Source organism: Triplophysa dalaica, chromosome 24 (assembly GCF_015846415.1).
Source record: "Triplophysa dalaica isolate WHDGS20190420 chromosome 24, ASM1584641v1, whole genome shotgun sequence".
Lineage (NCBI taxonomy): Eukaryota > Metazoa > Chordata > Actinopteri > Cypriniformes > Nemacheilidae > Triplophysa > Triplophysa dalaica.
In genome coordinates this window covers 15,386,521-15,408,739 of record NC_079565.1, presented here as the reverse complement: position 1 = coordinate 15,408,739, position 22,219 = coordinate 15,386,521, and the positions used below count along the sequence as shown (strand labels likewise).

Below are 22,219 nucleotides of genomic sequence, written 5' to 3'. Positions count from 1 at the left end.
TACAAGTTCACTCATGCGATAAACAGGTTAGTCTTCATTCATGAAACAGGAGCAGAACACATTTTGAGTAAATATTTTGTAATGACTTCCCAATGTGTATAAATCTAAATTAGGAAAATTTATTTTCACATCCAAAATGTTTTCAAACCAGTTATATCCTTCCCACTCTCACAATTTATGACTGCAAACATTATTTTCACTATTAAATCATATATCCCATTTTACATCATAACATTCTTTTTACAACCAATATAGACAGATAGTTTCTTATCACATTTGAGAAGATTAAAGTTTAAACATGGTATTTGTATTGCATACTTAAATGTTAAAATAAAAGAATACAAAGATTTAATCCTTGTGGTAGTTCTGGAGTGGTACATTTATTTGTGTCGATTTGCATGTGACGTCACAGGAAGCGAAGATGTCTGAGAGTGCAAGTACTATTCTGCAGCCAGATGCTATTGGAGCGAGGCACACATTCCACTCTGCATACAGTGAATTTATGATGTGCTGAACATGACTTAAGTTTAAATTAATAGATGTACCAATTAACAAATAAATTAATCATTAAATGAATGAAAGAACAGAAATAAGATTGTATGCTCTGACTCACGATCATTGCTCTAGTAACGCGAATGAGATATTGTGGTGTATATGACACATGTAGGGCATCAGACTCTCATGCAAGGTTAGTCAGATCGCCGGTTCGAACCCTGCTAGGAGCAAACTTGAGTTGGAATGGTTGCATGTCAAATTTAATTGATTATTACCTTCATCACTTCATTTCTGCATGTATATCTGTATTTATTAATCAGAAATATTTCACCTCTGTGCTTCCCAACAACGGTTTCTCCACCAAAAACTAAGTTATGTTTTCTATGGGATCAAATAATTATTTAACTGACTGAAATGCAAATCAATTTATAATCTTTATATACAATTTTCCCCTGATTTTTTTATATTCTGTCTCTTTCAGTTAAAATACATATACCATACAAATTATACACCCTTCATTTCTTTGTAAGCAGGCAAACTTACAAAATCATCAGGGGCTAAATAATTATTTCTTTCACTGTATGACATTTTAATCACTGAGACGGTCTCTGTGTGATAAAAATGTGTGCCATGAATGACTGTTTTAATGAATGAATGAATGAGTTAGACCACTTGCGCTTTATAAAGGGGGAGGAGATCGAAAGAAACTCTGGGTTTACCAAAGAAAACCTGCTCCCGACCAGGTTAGGTTCACAGAGTAAGTTACTATGGTTACTGACTCTGAGTATAAGGCCCTTACACTGCCAGTTAAATATGACCCAATTCCTATTTTTTCCTCCAATGTGATACAGATCGGATATGACCAATCATATTGTAAACAGGGAAAAATAAACAGTGTTTCAAGATCAGTATCAGGCCTCATTCATATGTGGAAATAAATCAGATATAAATCAGATATGTGTCAATGTGACTCTCATGTAAACAGGCAGATCGGATTTTCTGAGGCATTGCGGTCTGTATGTAATTCAAACGGCGACAATTTGGCACTCGTCCGCAGTTTTATGACGTATGATCAGGTTGAAGAACGTGTGGATGCGATTAAATCAAAGACTTTAAACAATTTGATTAATCAATGAAATCATATGCGCAGGCTTTAATGATGTCTCTTTTCCTCCTCCTCCGCCTCAAAATCTATTTAATGTTTGGCGAACTTGTCATACACTCACCTAAAGGATTATTAGGAACACCTGTTCAATTTCTCATTAATGCAATTATGGTGGTGGTGTAATGGTGTGGGGGATTTTTTCTTGGCACACTTTAGGCCCCTTAGTGCCAATTGGGCATCGTTTAAATGCCACGGCCTACCTGAGCATTGTTTCTGACCATGTCCATCCCTTTATGACCACCATGTACCCATCCTCTGATGTCTACTTCCAGCAGGATAATGCACCATGTCACAAAGCTCCAATCATTTCAAATTGGTTTCTTGAACATGACAATGAGTTCACTGTACTAAAATGGCCCCCACAGTCACCAGATCTCAACCCAATAGAGCATCTTTGGGATGTGGTGGAACGGGAGCTTCGTGCATCCCACAAATCTCCATCAACTGCAAGATGATGTCCTATCAATTTGGGCCAACATTTCTAAAGAATGCTTTCAGCACCTTGTTGAATCAATGCCACGTAGAATTAAGGCAGTTCTGGAGGCCAAAGGGGTCAAACACAGTATTAGTATGGTGTTCCTAATAATCCTTTAGGTGAGGGTATATCGCAGAGCTAACATCAAGCACATTGCGCGTTTGTCCATCATGGTTATAGAGTATACTTGGCTCAATAACCCACATTCACGCATGCGCAATGTTTCAATTGAAAGTTCGTGTAAATGGACGGTTCGGAAAATTCTGATGTAGGCAACAAATCAGGATTGAGCATGAAGACCTGTAGCCTAAACGGTGCCTAAGTGACCTCTCTTTTAGAAACGGGCTTGAGTTACCCCACTTTCTGTGATTTGACATACCTCACATTCTGAAACGGAAAACACAGAGTTTCCCTCATTTCAGGGTTAAAATGCTCAGTTTTCACTATACCTCCTTTCTAAAACAAGCCCCTGGTTACGTGACATACCCAGGTAAGTTTAAGGGTTAGTTTAATTACCCCAACTTTCAGTTCCAAAAACTGAGATAACTTTCAGGGTATGCAAGTAATCAGATCAACTCTATAAAGATAATATGCTCCGGAGCAGGTTATGTTCATGTGTTAGTTCATTTTGAGGAAATGTTTTTAATCTTTAGGGGTTGTCTGCTCATGTGTGAGTTTTTGATGAGCGTCAAATGGGCATGAATGCACAGATAATGTAGAATATATTATAATTTTACAGCGATATTACAATAAAATTTCCAATCTCATTGGAAATGCCCTATCATACACCCGGCTCAAGTGTTTGTGATAGTTTCAGCGCGACGCATTCACATTTTCCAGTCCTGCGCTGCATTGTTTAAATAGCAAATACTTTTGCGCTCCCATGGGCGTGTTGGTCTAAAAAGCGTTGCTATTGTAACAAACCTTAGCCACCACTAAGGGCACTAGGCCGCTTCAAATAATGTTGCTGCCACCACCTTTAATTTTAAACTGGAAAGGTCCGGAGGGAGCACTACAGATACGCCAACCACTCAAGAATACCAGAGAAAAATATGTTTATTTCAATAAGAGCAGCTCTGCAGCATTTGTCAACTTAATTCACAATAACCCACACTGGGTAACCCCTTTAACAGCCAACCACCGAACATTGGCACAGCACACAGTAGAGATTCACAGCAAACAATTTGTAGTGCAAACAAACAGCACGCGTCATAAATACCAGTTTGCACAGCACACGTTAGAAATGTTCTTAAAACATGATCCAGGCACATACGTGAAGTTAACCATCCTATAAAACTATGGGGTGTGGTTTGTGCAAATTTGGCTACTCGCTAAGCAAACTGACGTGAGAACAAACGTGTATACGCTCTCATGCCGTCCGGCTAAAATCACATTGTATTTAGGCGTCAGACGTAAGATATGATACGTCAGACGTCATGGTCACGTGTCGGTGCTGTATGGAAAGCCGTTTGGGTCATATTTCGCCATCAACCAGACGCCTGGTGTTCAGAAGACGCCTGCTTTTGCGGCGTTTAAGACATAAAGACACCATAAATTATGGCGTTTCATCCGTAGAAACGTCGATAATAAATACACTACGTTTTAAATACAACGTGAAACGCCGTTGATTTCGCCGTTTGAACTTCCACAGTATGCCGTAAATTACGGCGCTTCCGTGTAACAAAGACGCCGTATAAAGCAGCTTTTTCTATGATATCAAAATCAGCCCAGCCTTTCCAATGAACAGAAAGACATGTGTAGTAGAATGTCGATCTGAATAACGTTTCCTGTTTTTAACTTTATTGCGAATAATGCTTAGACTTTCATTATGTGATATTTTTCCATTTGGCGCGTTTATCGTCCTTTTCGTTTATCATATGTGTACGAGTTGCATAATTTTTAGCGAGTACGTTCATGACACTATGTACATTTATGCTTGTGAAATGCATTACTCGTCGGTAACAGCCTTGGTGGCGAATTGGACCGCGTGCGCAGCAGCGGAACTGCATCTCTTTTAACGATTGGAGTTTGACTCCGCGGTACGACCATGTTCTTCATTCCTTTTGAATTGTTCTATTGGGTCATGTTTTTAAATATTGGAGCACTACCTGTTGCTGGCAACTTATTAAATGACAAGAAAAACGTATTACAAGCCAACGGTCTAAGGCCTTAATGCATGTAATAGCTACGGGCTAAGTCTACTGTACTGTGGCTGTTGTGAGTATGTTTTTATTGATTAAAAATGATTTCCCATCTACGAACCCGTTTGTATTTCCATGTACATATAGATTGCACATGCTGCATGCATTCAGTATAAACCCCTATAAGCTTTTGACGATCAAAAATCTAAAAATGGAGGAGACTGTTCACATACAGAAACCGTAAGGGAAATGGTGGGCCAAAAAATATATTGTTGTGTTATTGTTATACAGCAATTTTTAAAGGAAAATATAGCCCTGTTTTATAACTCACTTATTGGTAAATACAGAATAACAAGCAGCAAAGGTGCAATAACGAAAGTTGTAGCCTACGCATAGCCATGTTAAGCTAAATTGTCAAACGAAAATAAAAGCCAATTGATTAGGTTGTTTAATGCACATTTACGGATTCTCAATTAAAACCAAACCAGAAATTAAATTCTTGCTCGTTCCTTTTATACGCTCCCAATCTCCTACGTGATTCGAGCCCGGTGTACGCACAGCTGGCGCTCATTCACAATTACTCACCGGACTCGAACCACGGTCTCAACCTACCTACTCTACTACAAGTGTTGTCACATGCATGCTGGCAAAAGAGAGTATATCTAACAAAGGGTATTCCAAAATAAGTTATTATTACTAAAAATCCAACAGGGAACCAGGGAAAACACACGTTAACATAAAACAATAGCAGACAAGAAATACATCAGAGAACTTAAATTCAACAGATAACGAGGGTTAAACAGGTGCAAGGGATGAACTAAATTAGACACGTGAAAACAGGTGATGGACTAATTAACTAATAAAACATAGCACAACTGTGACAGGTGTATCATAAATTATATTAATCATATGATTTGTAAATCATATTTTAAATAACATTTTTAGATTATATAAAGTAGTATTTTGTTGTTATGACTATCCCCTTGACATGACACAACAACTTATATTCATAAAAAGAGATAAAGTTATCAACATATATAACGCATGTATAATTTTTATAAAGAGCTACAGTATATAAAAAAGATGCTAAAAATAGTTTGTGCTCTTCGTATGAGGAATAGTTTAACTCAAAAGAAACAAGGCACTTGAGAGTATAAAATTAAATAAAAATTTAAAATATGATTTACAAATCATATGATTAATATAATTTATGATACACCATTTAATGTTTTGTTTGTATCTTAGAGTTGCCAGCATGATACAACAGTTTGTTGCTGGGTTGGATTCCTGTGGCCAGCTGTGGCAAACTATTCAGAGGAACTGTGCAAAGTTTGCCCCATTGTTCACATAAACAAATCAAAAACTCTCACGTAATGACATTTGAAAGCTGTTCAAAATCAAGTGGATTACACATGGAAGCAATAATAGGGACTGGGAGGAGGACACCATCTTTCTGTGGGAGTGCTGGCAGAGGTCAATTGAAAGTAAACCATACACATAATATGGGTATGCATTGTGCAAAATGTTATGCATTTCATTTTGTGTACTTATTCCTGATTTCTATAGAGAATGACTTAGACATCACATTTGAAGACATTTTGGTCTTTGCAACGGGAGCCGATTCTGTTCCTCCACTGGGTTTTCCATGAGACTGTGAAATCCATTTCTACGACCAAGAGCCAAGAAGCCAGCGGATCCCATTCTCCTCTACCTGTGCCCTTATTCTGTACCTGTTAAGGGGCATGACAGCAGAAACAGAATTCATGGAGCTCCCGCAGCTGGCCATAAAAGGCTCCACAGGCTTTGGAAAGGCGTAATATAGTTTGTTTTACATAGTGCTAATTGAGGTTGGAGTTTAGCCTATGTAGTACATTTTATTCTACTAATTGAGGCTGTAAATAAAGTTCATTGTTATAACACTTGTCTATATTAATCTGTGATATGTTATCAAAAGCTTACTTTTCAGCATCACTATTTCGGTGTTCGGTCTCACTTGATTCATGAAAAATCATTATTCTGATTTGCACAGGAATATGAAAAATGGATTTTCAAAATTGATAATATGAGCCATTATTAATAACTCCTATATTAAAACAATTTCTGAAGGATCATGCGAAAGTGAAGACTGGAGTTATGATGCTGACAAATTCAAATTTTGATTGTTCTTGTCATGAAAGGTCAAAAACTAAGTAAACTTCTTCTAAACCTCAAGCTCGTGTGTGATGTTCTGTGTGGTGCTGCGACAAAAAAGTTTATAAAACTAAACTTCCTTGTCTTGTAATTGTCTGTTAAGGGCACGAATAACAACAACAATAATATAAATTTTACATTGAGGCGGCAATCAGTCATTGTAATGGTAAATACTTTAAGTTGCTTAACAATTCCTTCTTTACAAGTAATACACTTTAACAAATGCAGCGTAACTGGTAATCTTAGGGATTAAATGAACAGAGTGTTTATTTACACTGAGCCCGCCATGTTGGCTGAAGTTACGATGAAAAACGACTTTGTTTGCGCATTCATTCTTGTGGGGTGTCGCGTAACAGCGCTTATCGAATACTTTAAGCAAGAGACCGATTTCGAATCTCCCCTTTGCCTCTTTTTGCCCATCACACATCAGATCGTAAAGGCATCTATTTTCAATCAAATTGAGAGGTAATGGTAAATGTTGTTGTCAATTTTTGGTGTCAATTGGCGTCCATTAAATGATTCAATACATACAGGCAAAGCAAGTTTATTTATATATCACATTTCAAACAGGTAACGGTGATTTATATAAAAAATACAAAAAAAGGATACATGATGCAAAAGAAATCTTCAAAAAGCGTTAATTCTTTTAAATCACACATACTTAAGAATTGAAAATAACAGTAAATAGGAAATCAAGTGTGCAACTGAAGGAAAAAGACAAATGCACGACTAATTGTTTTTAATCTGGATATAAAAGTAGCTAATATTGAAGAGCATCTGATGCCTGCGGCTTCAGGCGGCATAGTTTCTAAACGCTGACGCGCCATGTTTTGAGTCAACTTTTGTTATCTCTAACTGACTTGATTCTAATGATCCGAGTAATCTGTTAGAGAAAGATCAACACGCACGCATGATTAAGGCTAAGAGTTAACGGAGTTATTTATTATTCGTAAAAATAAATAAAAATCACTCGCATAATGCAGTTATGCATAGGCCTAAGTCCCACACTAAAACTAAGATAAGTGAACGCGACCTCGCCTGCCTCGTCAAAATAGCCATGCCAAAATACAAAACATTTTAACAAACATGACCGCTTAGCAACTTCTAAAAGGCAATATTTATGTAGGCAAACGCGCGCCGCAGCCGGCATCAACAACCTGAGCGTCAAACAGCAACCCACTGAAAATTCACATTCTGGTTATGTGAAAGTTGAACTAAAACACGCAATTAGAGACCAGGTTTCACTTTAATGGAAGCGCTTTACCGAGAGAGTGGGCGGCTCTTAAAAGAGCCTTTGGGGTGTTAACAGCTACAAGCGGGAGTTTACTTGGAGCTGGTGTACTTTGTGACGGCCTTAGTTCCCTCAGATACGGCGTGCTTGGCCAGCTCACCGGGCAGCAGGAGACGAACGGCGGTCTGGATCTCTCTGGATGTGATGGTGGAGCGCTTGTTGTAGTGAGCGAGACGAGAAGACTCACCGGCGATGCGCTCAAAGATGTCGTTGACGAAAGAGTTCATGATGCCCATGGCCTTAGAAGAAATGCCGGTGTCGGGATGAACCTGCTTCAGGACTTTGTACACGTAGATGGCGTAGCTCTCCTTCCTGGACTTTCTACGCTTCTTTCCTCCCTTTACAGCGGTCTTGACAACGGCTTTCTTTGAGCCCTTCTTGGGCGCTGACTTCGCTGGTTCAGGCATGATTTACTCAGAAGTCACGAATGCATGAATGAAACGGTGTTAGACATCCAGTATTTATTATCTCCCCATGCAAATTAACAAAGAGCATGATCTCACATTCTGATTGCTTGTCTCGGTACGCCCACGAACGATAATCGATTTCATTGGATAAGCGGACACCTTAAAGAGCCATTCAAAGTCTTTAAATCAGTAGCCACACCCATCGCCTCATTTTAGAACACACCCCTTGGCGTCCGGTGTCTTGGTTTCCCGCACTTTTTCCATTTATCGTTTTGCAATACAACTGATGAGCTTTTTACTAAACTACGAAGGCAACGAATCGTTTAATTTTAAATGTTGATACTTTGCTGGTGTTGTTCTGATCTTTATTTTCCTTTGAAGCATTTATCAAGTGAATGCAAGGAAACGTTGCATGCAATCTTTATCAAAATTACTGCTAACAGTAAGCTTGTCATTAAAGATTAGAGTTTGTTATAGAATCTGCATGTAGTCCCACATACATCCGTGCATATGGTGAAATAATGAGAAATGTAAACGCATTACGTGTAGTAGACGCTTTTGACCAGAGCGACTTACGAATGAAAGCATTTTACAAGGCTAGTCAGATCCCACTAAATGTGGTCTAATTGTGTTTTTATTAACAAGGGTTGAGATTACGAACAATTAAACAATAAAACTCGATAATCTGCATCGGCGGATTTAAAAATCATAATTCGAAGGAAAAAACTTAAATCTTGGTCACATGTGATACAAGTAACGACACAGATCAGAAACCGTTGATAGGACATCGACTCTTCACGTGAGATTATGGGTGGCTCTTAAAAGAGCCGTTTGATTTGGTCGAATTGGTGTCGCTTAACCTCCGAACCCGTACAGAGTGCGTCCCTGTCGTTTCAGAGCGTAGACGACGTCCATGGCAGTAACGGTCTTCCTCTTGGCGTGTTCCGTGTAAGTGACGGCATCACGGATGACGTTCTCCAGAAACACCTTCAACACACCGCGAGTCTCCTCGTAGATCAGACCAGAGATACGCTTGACGCCTCCACGACGAGCGAGACGACGGATGGCCGGTTTGGTGATTCCCTGGATGTTATCGCGCAGCACTTTACGGTGACGCTTAGCGCCTCCTTTGCCGAGTCCTTTTCCTCCTTTGCCTCTTCCTGACATGATTTCTTCTGAACGCCTACAGAACAGCGAATGCAGATTTGCGTTGTGAAACAGCAATTTATATTTGTCTACAGGACCTAGTGGAGAAACGAAGAGATAAAGGCGGAGCAAACAACTTTCTTTTTTACACGGGGACCGTAGCGCTCGTTGCGAGACTCTCGCGAGAACGTCAAGAGTGCAGTTTTCTTTGAATCTGTAAATAATTAAGGTACGACCTCATTACTGCTATTACAAGGGAAGATTATTCACTCATTTTAAATCTGTTTTAAACTTAAGTGAACCCAAATGAAATTCGTGCTGACACTACGAGGCGGTTTCCCGAACAGGCATTAGTTTAACTGTTAGCAGAGTGCTCAAGTAATACTCAAGATAGGCTGTGTATCGTATACCGGTAACAAGTCCATTCATTACTTTCTATTGATTAAACAAAATACACACATGTTGATCATCAGTCAATGATTTGATCACATGACATATCTCACCAATGTGATTTGTCTGGACCACAGAATAAAGCAAACAATAAATACAAATAATAAAGATGAGAGTGCTATATGGAGAGCATAGTGCCGGGGAAGGAGGATGTCAGGTGTGCAATAATGCTGCATGGTGCAAAATGTGAAGATATCAGAAGGAATATCATATGCAGAGGCAATTAAGCGAGTTAAGGAGACAGATAATGTAACAGAGGAGAGAGTTAATAATCCAAGGATCAGGAAAGAAAATATGAAAGAAGCAAACCGAAGGAATGTGTAATAATTTCAGATAAACTGGCATTTGTCACTTTCATTGCAGAGGTAGTGAATTGTTCGGCTCAGACAGATAGGAGGACGGAAAGAATTAAGATTATAATTAGAGCAGCAGATAAATATCTAAAAATTGAGGGAATGACAGTAGATCCGGTCAATGAGAAACTATTTGAGTGAATTAACAACAGGCAGACATGTACTGGAGAATCACAATGGTAATGATAATATTGCAGTGGAATGCAAGAAGCTTAATCTCTAATGGGTAGGAATTAAAAACACATGTTAATGATCTTGAGGTTAAACCACATGTAATACGTGTGCAGGAGACATTGTTGAAGTCTAATTTAAACTTTGTGGTGCAGGGATATTCAGTAGTGTGTAAGGATAGAGGTAAAGGTAATGGAGGTGGAGTGATAACTTTTGTCAAGCAAGGTGTGACATTTTGGGAGATAAGTGTAAATGAAGAACTCGAGTCAGTGGTAGAGGTCAAAGCAGATAGTTATTATAAGGATAATAAATTATTATAATCCCTGTAAAAGGTTAAGTAAAGATTTGTTTAAAGAAGTAAGGGACTTTACTTTTTACTTTGATACTTTTTCCACCCTGCACTATGAATGTTTACATGTTATGTTCAATAAAAACATGAAAACGTATAATGTTTGTGCGGTATTAGTTTAAGCAGACTGTGTTTCTCTGTAGTTGTGACTTAGATGAAGATCAGAACACATTTTATGACCAATTTATGAAGAAATCCAAGTAAACCCAAAGGGTTCACATACTTTTTCTTTCAACTGTATACCTCATATGTGTCATAACATTGTTAAAGGCTCTCCAATGATGTTTCAGTATTTACAACAGAACTAGTGGCAATATTAATGGCAATGATGTGGGTGGAAGAATCAAATATCAAAAATGTTGTCATATGCTCTGATTCTTTTTCTTATTGTGCAGTTTAAAAAGTGGTAAATCAGATGCTAGACAAGACATCCTATATGACATATAACAGATCCTACACAGAATTAATCCGCTAGATTCATATATTAAATCACGTAGGGGTGGAAGGGAATGAGACGGTGGATAAAATGGCAATGGAGGGATTGAAAAAGAATGAAGTTGATTACAAGATGCCATTAGTGAGTGAAGTGTATAATAAAGAAAGCATTTTTTAAAAATATGGCAAGAGAAATGGAATAAGGATATAAAGGGAAGACGCCTCTTTAGTATCCAAGACAAAGTAGGGAGTGAAGGAGTAAATATGGAACCAGAAGAGATGACCCTATTATATCTATGTATTGGGCACACCAGACTAAACCAAGATTTGCACATGATAGAGAAAAGAGAGACAAGCGGGTGTGAGCACTGTGGGGTGAAAACAGTGGAGCATGTGTTAATACATTGTGAGGCATATAGTAGTGAGAGAGCTCAATTAGTCAAAGAACTCAAAGAATTGAAAGTCAAACTAACAATTAAAGAATTATTTCAGAGTCCACAGAAATAATCTAAAATATAACCCGTTTCATTAAGGTTTCTGAGAGAGTCACGTTTGTTACACAGAATCAAAGGTTGAAAATCTTTTTTTTAAGATTATTAAGTCTGTAGTATTGTCCACTTCCTCCTTGCACTTCACACTCCATCCCAGTAGGTGGCGGATATACACCAAAAGCTTGTTTGTCATCCGCCATTAAACAAAAGAAAAGAGAGTGCTATACACACACGCTAACAAAGTTGGCGGTAAACCACCAGATAAAGGTTATAGTGGACGCTTTGCTCGAGATTATTTAAACGTGTATTTTACGTTAAAAAAAAAAAAGTGCTGCAATGGTTCAACGCTGTTAAGAACACCACTAGTTTAAAGAAACGACAGTCTAGATTTGTATATAAACACATCGAAATTAAAACGGTTACTACAGGAAAAGACTACAAGGGAAACAGTCTCGATCAGTGCAATTGAAGTGGCTCTTAAAAGAGCCTTTGGGGTTGAAGTGGCGGAGTTTGAGCTCAGGAGTTTAAGCGCGTTCTCCACGAATGCGGCGTGCCAGCTGGATGTCTTTGGGCATGATGGTGACTCTCTTGGCGTGGATAGCGCACAGATTTGTGTCTTCAAAGAGACCGACCAAATAAGCCTCGCTGGCCTCCTGCAGGGCCATGACGGCGGAGCTCTGGAAGCGCAGATCAGTCTTGAAGTCCTGAGCGATTTCTCTCACCAGACGCTGGAAAGGCAGCTTACGAATCAGCAGCTCTGTGGATTTCTGGTAGCGGCGGATTTCTCTCAACGCCACGGTACCGGGCCTGTAACGATGAGGCTTCTTCACCCCGCCGGTGGCTGGAGCGCTCTTACGGGCTGCTTTAGTGGCGAGCTGCTTTCTCGGCGCTTTGCCACCGGTGGACTTACGAGCGGTCTGCTTAGTTCTTGCCATAACTGGAGTTTCAGCTTTTCGCCGTTAAAGCGGAATCGAATGTATAACTTCCCTCTGCTGGCAGTTTATATAGGCTGGTCGCACTAGAGCTCAGAGGGTGTCAACAGAGCACTGGCACGTGATTGGATAAGGTGTGACACCTACGTCCACAACTGGCCAATGACTGTGCGTTTCCCGTTTTTCAAACAAAACCAGCAGCTTCCGGTTCCCGCTCGAAACTCTTTGTTTAGATTTCCACATTAAAGCACCTCACGGAAGTATTTTATTTTCTTGAAATGGACCCATGATGATTATTGGAAATACGGGGAAACACATTTGTGACCCTGGATAACAAAACCAGTTTTATGGGTAAATTTATAAGAAAATTAGATTTTTACATATTAAAATTTAAGATATTGATGCATGAGTTGTTCATGGGACACGATATTTACTTAATCCTAATGATTTTTGGCATAAAAGAAAAACGATAATTTGACCTATAAAATGTATTATTGTCTTTTACTAATGTTCCCGTGCTACTTAAGACTGGTTTTGTGATCCAGGGTCACATTGGCTCTTGTTTATTTGCGTAAGTGCGTGAATGAAATGTAAGGGGAACTAACATAAAAAAAATATATATTACATACAGATGTCGAAATCCGTGTCATTGACACTCATCTGCCACACCGATGTAAACATTTCCCTTACGATCGTTTAGAGCTCAACAATGACCAAATGAACAAGATTTCACTCATTCTGAAGCTCCCGGACACGTGTGGGGGCAAACTCAAAATCGTGAACGTTCATGGTACCGTTACTTAAAGACAGAATGTTTATAGATTGTGTTAAACTGCATCAGTCGCTTAAAGAATAAAATCGCTCTCTTCTGGTTCGAGTGGGTGGCTCTTAAAAGAGCCTTTTACAATGATTAGGAGGAAAAAGTCGTTTACTTGGCCTTAGCGGGTTTGTCGGTTTTCTTGGGCAGCAAAACCGCCTGGATGTTGGGCAACACACCACCCTGAGCAATGGTCACGCGGCCCAGAAGTCTGTTCAACTCCTCGTCGTTACGCACGGCCAGCTGCAGATGGCGGGGAATGATTCGACTCTTCTTGTTGTCCCGAGCGGCGTTTCCAGCCAACTCCAGGATCTCAGCGGTGAGATACTCGAGAACAGCGGCGAGGTACACTGGAGCTCCGGCACCGACGCGATGAGCGTAGTTACCCTTGCGAAGAAGCCTGTGAACACGGCCAACGGGAAACTGAAGACCCGCTCTGGATGACCGAGTCTTGGCCTTCGCTCTTGATTTGCCGCCGGTTTTACCTCTTCCACTCATTGTTGCACAAATTGAGAAGTGCTCACGATAATAGTCAAACGAAAGAAATTTGACAAGGACCCTTTGCTTTCCAGCATTTATACGTACTTTTCGTTCGCCTATTGGTTGGCATCTGTGAAAAGTTTAAACCAATCACTGAACTTCCCTCCAAACGCCAAAGCCCGCCCATTTCTTCCCTCTCCCCACATTGTTTTAGTTTTTGATAATGTCTCCTTCGCCACTTTATAGCGCAGAAGTTTACATTAAATCTTCTATTTGTGGGTTTTTGAGGCACGTTCTTCGGAAAACAATATTGTGAACAAAAGCAAACATTCATGCTGACAACACAACGTAAGATGTTTCGAGGATAATGAATTAAACAATACTGACGATTATAACCTATGAACGTAATTTTAAACAGATTTCTCAGCGTATTTATTTGTTAAGAACACAACCATGATAACATAAACATATCTCTGAAACACTGCTCTTTAGTGGGCTGGTGGGTGGCTCTTAAAAGAGCCTTTTTTTAAATGGAAAGTCTGGAGAAGGAATTTACCTCTTCTTCGGGGCGGCCCTCTTAGGCTTAGCCGCTTTAGGCTTTGTCGTCTTGGGTTTGGCAGCCTTGACCTTCTTGGGGCTTTTAGCTGCTTTCTTCGGACTCTTGGCTGCTTTCTTGGGGGCCGCTGGCTTCTTCACCTTCTTGGGGCTCTTCGTTGCCTTTTTAGCGGCGGTGGCGGCAGGTTTCTTGACCTTCTTTGGAGATTTCTTTGCGGCGGTCTTCTTTGGCGCTGCAGTCTTCGGCTTCTTTGCAGCAGCAGAAGCGGGCTTCTTGGCTGCGGGCTTCTTTGCTTTAGGAGCGGCTTTCTTCGCTGGCTTCTTTGTCTCGACTTGTTTTGTGTTGAGTTTGAAAGATCCTGAAGCCCCGGTTCCTTTGGTCTGGACCAGAGTGCCTTTAGTCACCAGACTCTTGACAGCGATCTTCACGCGGGAGTTGTTCTTCTCCACGTCGTAACCACCGGCAGCGAGAGCTTTCTTCAGGGCGGCGAGAGACACGCCGCTCCTCTCCTTGGAAGCCGACACTGCTTTGACGATTAGTTCGCCCACGCTCGGGCCGGTTTTCTTAGCTTTAACAGCAGATTTCTTCTTGGGCACTTTGGCCGGCGAGGCGGCGGCAGCAGCTGGAGCGGTTTCTGCCATTTTTCTTTCGGATGAGTAGCGTCACAAGATCTGTAGCAGAGCAGGAATGAGAAGCGACCGAGAGCGGCGCTGCACTGTTATAGAACACATGAGAACCGTACAGACTCAACCGGCCAGTTCCGTGTCTATGTTCCTGCCCGAGTCGTCGACTCGTGTGTTTTCTTCTCGAACATTTACAACAGAACCCGACTCCTAAACCCCGTTTGTGCGATAGAAACAATATGAAGACAAAACAGAGGTCAAAAGCTGTATCTTAAAGCTAAAAAAACTCGGCGATTACACGTTAAATTTGGCATTTTATGGTCAAATCTGCGAGTAGCGTCAGCCACTGGATAAATCCGTGTAGGATTTCCTTTTTATTTTTGGTTGAATATTTTGTGAAAAGCTTTCGCGCGTCTTCTGTGTGTTTAACAGGCACATGTAAAATCACTTGAATTATTAAAACATTACTGGGGGTCTCGTGAAGTCTCATTTAAAGGAGTTATTTTGGCCATATTGAAGCACACGCGCCATATAGTCACTTTCCGTCTCTGTGACTGACGACCGATCTCATCGGAGTCATTCCACGAAATCGCTCCTTTATAACTTTGAAACCTTAAAAACAGAATACGTTGAATCAATCACTCATTTAAGATTGAAAACAGCCTAAATCAAAAGAAATTATTGTCACCTCAGGCTGTGTAATCTCTTAGTTTCTGACTATTTGCATACTCCATCATTTGATAGCCTATTTTTGTCATCCCTATTTTTATATCATCCTGCTTTTCAAGTCAGATTTAATTTGACAATATATATGCTGAAGTACGGCAAATAATACTAAAACTAAGTTACTCTGATGCCCGTCCAAGTATGTTTCATAAATTCAGTCATTGTTACATGTAGAAACCAATTTTTTTATCTAATTCTTGCTGATATCCATCCCGTGAAAACTTTGATACACACAGCTCTTACTCAGGGAGCGATAACTGACCGGGCCAGTGCTCAGGGGCCCTTAACATCCATGAGCCAGAGGAGGCCCTGGGCTTCACGGTTGCACCATCCAGTGTAGTACAGAAAACCCAACAACAATGAAAACAAATGTTTGTCTATGTTTAATAAATGGTCTCTGTGGATACCCTGTAAAAATGAAATGATCAACTAATCACGGCAACATTGGATTTTAACTTATTTTAACTCTTTAACTTATTAAATTCAATTTAAATAAAATAAATTTAGTTAAAGCAGTAAAACATATTTTTATCAAGTTTAGCGGGGAACGATACAGTTTGTGAACAACAATAATGCCATTTAATTTGTAAATGCAAGACATACAGGACAATAACTGATTCAAAGAGTTTGCTGAATAGTTATATGGAATAACTACAGTGATCTTATATTAACAGCATGAGGTTTCATTGTAAATATGGTAATTAGATGGTCAATGAGGAGGTCAAGGTTTTTTTTTTTCCCACGTTAAGCATTTTAGAAAGGTTGCGGTTCAGGTGTACAGGACTACACCAATCTCTTTTTTTCACAGTATATACAACTTCAGATCAGGGTTTTTAGACTTATTCGAGATTCAGAACATCAAATGGCCAATTTTCGACACTGCACCAAGTAAAAATCAGCCGTAAACATTACAAAGAGCAAAGATCATGCACCTGTGCCGAGGTCTCGCCCATTGACAGTAGATGATTGTTTTTTACAAACGGCACAAATGGATATGAAGTTTTTGTGGGCATTCCAAGCTGTGCCAACCAAGTCTATGGACGAATTCCATTTTAATGACCATCAAGATTTGATTCATTTCAGCTCTGCTACAGAATCAGACCTCAGGAGACTACAGCGGACTGCAGAACGAATCATTGGCCTCCTCAGGGATCTGCATTCACTCAGAGTGAGCAAAGGGGCTGTTAAAATCATCCTAGACATCTCTTCATCTTTGAACAGTTGTCGTCTGGTCGGCCCTAGTGAGCACCAGAACGGTCAGGCACAAAAAAAAAGTTTTTCCCTCAAGTAATCCATCTCACAACAAACACTTTATATATTGTTTTTTCAACATAATTACATATCCTCACATTTAGTACATAAGATACCTGTACACACAAATACCATATATTGTATATTTTGTATATCGTGTATCTTTTTTTAAATAAATTCTTCTTAAAGCATTTTCTGTATCTTCCTGATTACTTTCCTATGTTTTATTATTTTATTATCAGTCTTGTCTGTCGCTGTCATTCTTTTGTGCCGTAGCTTGTGACACCTTAACAAATCCCTCGCCTGTGGAAACATACCTGGCAATAAAATACTTTCAGATTTTTAAATTAGACATCATTTGTTACCCCACACAATAACAAAATGTGATAGTAATTATTTATAATCCACAAGACCTTAATCAATCCAGCAGCAGGTGACGCTGTGTCACTTCAGACAAGACATTCATCTATTCATCTTCTTAACCTGCTTGTCCTCTGCAGGGTCTCAGGGCTCATATGTATCCAGCATCTCATCTTCTGACGGGTAACTCTCTGAGCAATCTGATAGATTTTACAATCTTGTTTTTTTTTTTTCCATTCCATTTTCTACCGCTTATCCGAACTACCTCGGGTCACGGGGAGCCTGTGCCTATCTCAGGAGTCATCGGGCATCAAGGCAGGATACACCCTGGATGGAGTGCCAACCCATCGCAGGGCACACACACTCATTCATTCACTCACGCACTCACACCCTACGGACAATTTTTCCAGAGATGCCAATCAACCTACCATGCATGTCTTTGGACCAGGGGAGGAAACCGGAGTACCCTGAGGAAACCCCCGAGGCACGGGGAGAACATGCAAACTCCACACACACAAGTCGGAAGCGGGAATCGAACCCCCAACCCTGGAGGTGTGAGGCGAACGTGCTATACAATCTTGTTATTGATCCAAAAAAATGCCGTAGTGTTATTCCACCCGCTTCGAATGTTATCAGTCGATTGAATGGCCGTTGTCAGTGGATATCAGCTGATTCATATTAGCCAGATGGGGCCTGCTGCGCCTACTGGTAGGCTCAGAAGGCTGTTATCATACATCCAAATGGCTTACCACCGTTTCAAATACAAGAGAACACTCCAGATGCAGTCCCAGAGGAATCCAGCTCATCGGTGATTGAACGTCTACTCGATAACGTGGTGATGTTACACTTTTTCCCGCTTGATATTTTCACTCCCGCATCATATTTCACTCACTTTCAGGTTAGACCATTTAAATGATAAACTGGGTACTTAAACTGTAACTTATTTGTCAAGAAGTGAAACAAATGCAGAAAATGTGTTTTAATTGGCGTGACATGTGGGTTGACATGACATAATATAAATTTCTTAGTAGCCTACGTTATACTAGTTACATGCTTTACGTTAGCATAAACTTCACTAATTAACGTACGCATGTTTTTACATGTGAAGTTTTGTTTGTTTACTAACGTGAGTTAAACGCAAAATTTGCCTGTAAACACCTGTTCCGTACTGTAAGTATCACAAACTGCTGTGAGGCTTGACAGGTGTGGATCTATATACAGCTTTATTCCACATACACAACAGGCAATGGTCAGGGCAGGCATAAACGAGGTCACAAGCATGAGTCGAGACAGGCGGCAGAGGTTCCAAAACGTTGATCAAAACACAATAATCCAATAGAAGAGTGTTCAGAAATGCAGTGTAACACAAAACAAGACTTTCCCATGAGTGAATGAAATGATGGGGTTTAAATAAGCAGATGTGCAATAGATAACAAGACACCGGTGAATTCAATACTGACTAATGAGTCCAAAGGCTTATGGGAAATGTAATGCACAGAATGTCCGGGTAAAGTGGAGAGTGCTCTCTTGTTGAGCACAAGGACACTGCTGCTGACAGACCATACTGTAAGACAGTATGGCTTATCGCATATATTGAAGCTATATCATACTCGTATTGAATCAAATATTCCAAAACCCTTTTTTTATGGCTGTTTGGTATGTCTACCTGTCAATCAGAGGCACCAAATACATATCCCTCAAAACCTTAAACATTTATTGCTGTCCTCAACATTGAAATTGGAAAAATAAAATCCAAAGTCTGTCTACTTATCTACCTCCCTGTGTAAGGTTAATATATAATATCTCTTAACCTTTCTTTCTACCTTTACAGCATTCATTTTCAGCAGGTTTCTGGCAAGGAATTCTGTGTTAAGTTTTTTTTACCACACATGCTCCTTGTCTATGTTGAACTATCCAAAATTAGGTTTTCTGGCCAAGCTGTTCATAGATATGACCCATTCACAAATCTTTCTTGTGAAAGTTTCTCTCTGTTTATGTTTTAGGTTGAAGATGGCCCAGAGAGGTAAGTCTTTCTGTTGCTAATCTATAAGCATTAGGCAAGTGTCTGAGAACAATTGGCATGATCTGCGAAATCCACACCTACCCTCATTTTTTTTATTACTGATTTATTACTGACATTCTTTTTCTTTATTTGTTGTTATTCAACAAGAGAGAACACACATTAATGCCGAACAAAGGGAAACCTTAAAATCCTTTTTTAAAGAGGTAATGGCAAGTGTTGGCTCAGCCTTAATACCAAGAGTTGCATCAGCTACTGGTTTGGACACCAGTGTCATAGAAGTAAGGTTTACTCTAGTTTTGTTAACTTTCAGTTTAAGTGGTGTAATACTCTAGTTATTTTCTGTTTTTCTCTTTTAGAACTGGATCGGTAATTACAAAAGGTTGTTTAAAGCTTTGTCTGAAACCCTGTCATCGAAGGCCAAAGTTCACATCCGAGAGCTGTCAGCATACAATCTTTTTTGTAGGGACTTTCTCAGAAACAAAGGTGTGAGACAATTAAAGGATTATTTTATGGTGTGCTCACATATGCCATGTTTGGTTCGATTAAAACTAACTCTGGTGCGATTTTTCGTTTGGTGCAGTTTATTTGTGTAAGTGTGAACGCTGCCACCCCAACCCTGGTGCACATCAAACAAGCAGACCCAGACCACGAAGCTGTGACCTCACCTCTATACCATTGAGCTGATTGTGTGAACGCTAAACAAAACCAGGAATATTTAATTATTTATTTTTTGGTCCGGACCAAACAAACCGAACTACATATGTGAACACACCCTTAATTGTTGTACTAAATGGTTTATCGTTCTACAAATCCCTGTTTACATCAGTGGTTTACAAGGGTCAGGAAACAGGTTTTCAAGATTGGCAAGTACTTCACGTATGCAAGTTGCATTCATCAGTCTAAGACTGCTGTGTGTATTGAAAAGAGTAATCAGGTTATCTACTTATTACTTTAACTTCTTTTTACAAAGATGTTACAGAGAAATGGATTTCACTACCCAAGTTAACCAGTGTGTTGGACCGATTGTCTCCGTATGAATTTACATTAAAGTGTTGCATTTTCTTTGCGTCTATTTTTTTTTCTCAGGCACAATGAACGATATTAAGGGCAGGTGGTCCCACATTAGGGAAAGAGGAGAAGCAGACATACTGTGAAGAGGCAGCAGCACTGAAAGCACATGCGCAGGCAGAGGACCTTAGCCCTGAGGTGAGGGATCTCAGAATTAAAATGCATCTGAAGGAGCTGAAGTTAGAGGTTTGGAAAGAAGCATAATTTGCTAGGCATTAGGTGTATTATTATAGTATTAGATGCAAGTGTGATAGGCAGCTATTGTGATATGAGCAGAACATCGTGACAGACGATTGGATTGTTTTTTCAAATTTTAAAGGAATTTATCCCAAATAAATATTTCTGCTGAGTTTTGCTTACAAGGCTATCAGCATCAAATATTCTGACATGAGCTTGTCACAGACTCATACCACCCCCACAAACTAAATATCTACTGGTTGGGCATGTCATCTCAGATCAAGGAAGTCAGTAGAAGCATTAATCAAATTATTAGTTGGATGTTCCATGTAAACAGCTAATGTCCCTGAACCCTTATTCACCTCCTCTCGCAACATTGTTTAGATATATTGCCTAGCGCTGATTAGAGTTGTTTTTTCAGTGTGTGTTGGATTTTTAAATGAGGTTTTGACTATTTTGTGTATAATCATAATTTGTGGTTGTCTTATTAATCTAAAAATTTTAAAGGTGTCCAAGCTTGAGGATTTGGGTGTGGAAAGTCCAGCTTAGAAGTGTACGAACTGAGCAGCGAAGGAGCCTCTAATTTCCTTGACTCTACGGACACAGTGAACAATTTTGCACTGCATTTCAAAGGTAATATTGTTTATATGAAAATCCGCAGAAGTTTTATTAAATTAATTGTTGTCTGTTATTACATTTGTAGCAAGCTCCTCCGCCGCAACACCCAGTACCAAAGATCAAGTCAATGTGCTGTTGAGAAAAGTGTAAGATCTGTTCAATGAAAAATATAGTAAGCATATATTCAAACACTTTTTAAGACTGATGTAAATAAAATGTTTATCTGGAGAACCTAATATACTTTTATTAAATCCATAGCATTATTATCAAATCAGTAAATGATTTATCTAATGTGCCTATCAACCAAAATATCATGAGACCTCACCAAAATGACTGTTTGCTGCCTGTACACTATGTATCACCAGGAGAGGACAGTAACAGTTGTCCAACTGTGTTATATTGTGTAACGTGTGCATGCATGAGTTTGCCCATGACATTTAGAGGAGGCCGGAGGTACTGGAAGGCTCCCCTACCAGTCCCTGGTGAATCAGGGGATGACCATAAACGTTGCTGGACTGCCTAACAACCTTACCCTCAAGAAGCCATCCTTTTATGGAAGGAACCAATTGGATGACATTTTGAAAGCTGCTGAAGAGATATTTCATTTGAAATAAGTAAGTGATATAAACAGTGGTTGTGTTTCTCCACTTGTGTTTCGACAGACCATTTGGCTCTATTTGAAGTGGGGAAAAAAATGTAACTAAAGAATAAAAGAATAATACATGTGAGTTTTTATATATTGCTGGGCCATTGCATCTCTATCTGTCCCTTCACCCCAACCAGTCAAGGCAGATAGCTGTTGATGAGCTGAGCCATGGTTCTGCTCAAGGTTTCTGCCTATTAAAAGGAATTTTTACAATAATAATTTTTTCAATTTTTTGCTGACCGGAGCCCATACCTTAGCAGAGTGCACGTTTCTGGTTCACACGCACACATATTGACTGTGACGGTGCAGAGCCATCCTGCAAAATAAAAGAAGTAAATAAAACCATAACCAAGTACTACTATGGAGACCTTATGAGTATAGAC

General features: G+C 39.7%; 4 protein-coding genes and 1 pseudogene across 4 annotated transcripts; 1 reads left to right on the top strand and 4 right to left on the bottom strand.

Moving 5' to 3' along the window:
• Window positions 1-6,994: 6,994 nt before the first annotated feature.
• On the bottom strand, window positions 6,995-8,614 carry LOC130414346 (histone H2B). The gene has a single exon (XM_056740202.1). The coding sequence runs from the start codon at window positions 8,162-8,164 to the stop codon at window positions 7,790-7,792; it is 375 nt and encodes a 124-aa protein (XP_056596180.1). The 5' UTR covers window positions 8,165-8,614; the 3' UTR covers window positions 6,995-7,789.
• A 151-nt stretch (window positions 8,615-8,765) lies between these two features.
• Window positions 8,766-12,523, bottom strand: LOC130414337 (histone H3-like). The gene is made up of 2 exons (XM_056740193.1): window positions 12,166-12,523; window positions 8,766-9,347 (listed from the first exon to the last, which is right to left on the bottom strand). Exons 1-2 carry the CDS (start codon window positions 12,492-12,494, stop codon window positions 9,020-9,022), a joined length of 657 nt encoding a protein of 218 aa, XP_056596171.1. The 5' UTR covers window positions 12,495-12,523; the 3' UTR covers window positions 8,766-9,019.
• Window positions 12,524-13,419: 896 nt separating this feature from the next.
• On the bottom strand, window positions 13,420-13,824 carry LOC130414736 (histone H2A-like). Its single transcript, XM_056740721.1, has one exon. It carries the CDS (start codon window positions 13,804-13,806, stop codon window positions 13,420-13,422), a length of 387 nt encoding a protein of 128 aa, XP_056596699.1. The 5' UTR covers window positions 13,807-13,824.
• Window positions 13,825-14,292: 468 nt separating this feature from the next.
• On the bottom strand, window positions 14,293-15,485 carry LOC130414334 (histone H1-like). Its single transcript, XM_056740189.1, has one exon. The coding sequence runs from the start codon at window positions 14,983-14,985 to the stop codon at window positions 14,341-14,343; it is 645 nt and encodes a 214-aa protein (XP_056596167.1). The 5' UTR covers window positions 14,986-15,485; the 3' UTR covers window positions 14,293-14,340.
• Window positions 15,486-19,184: 3,699 nt separating this feature from the next.
• LOC130414735 (uncharacterized) lies at window positions 19,185-21,804 on the top strand (annotated as a pseudogene).
• The last annotated feature ends 415 nt before the right edge of the window (window positions 21,805-22,219 follow it).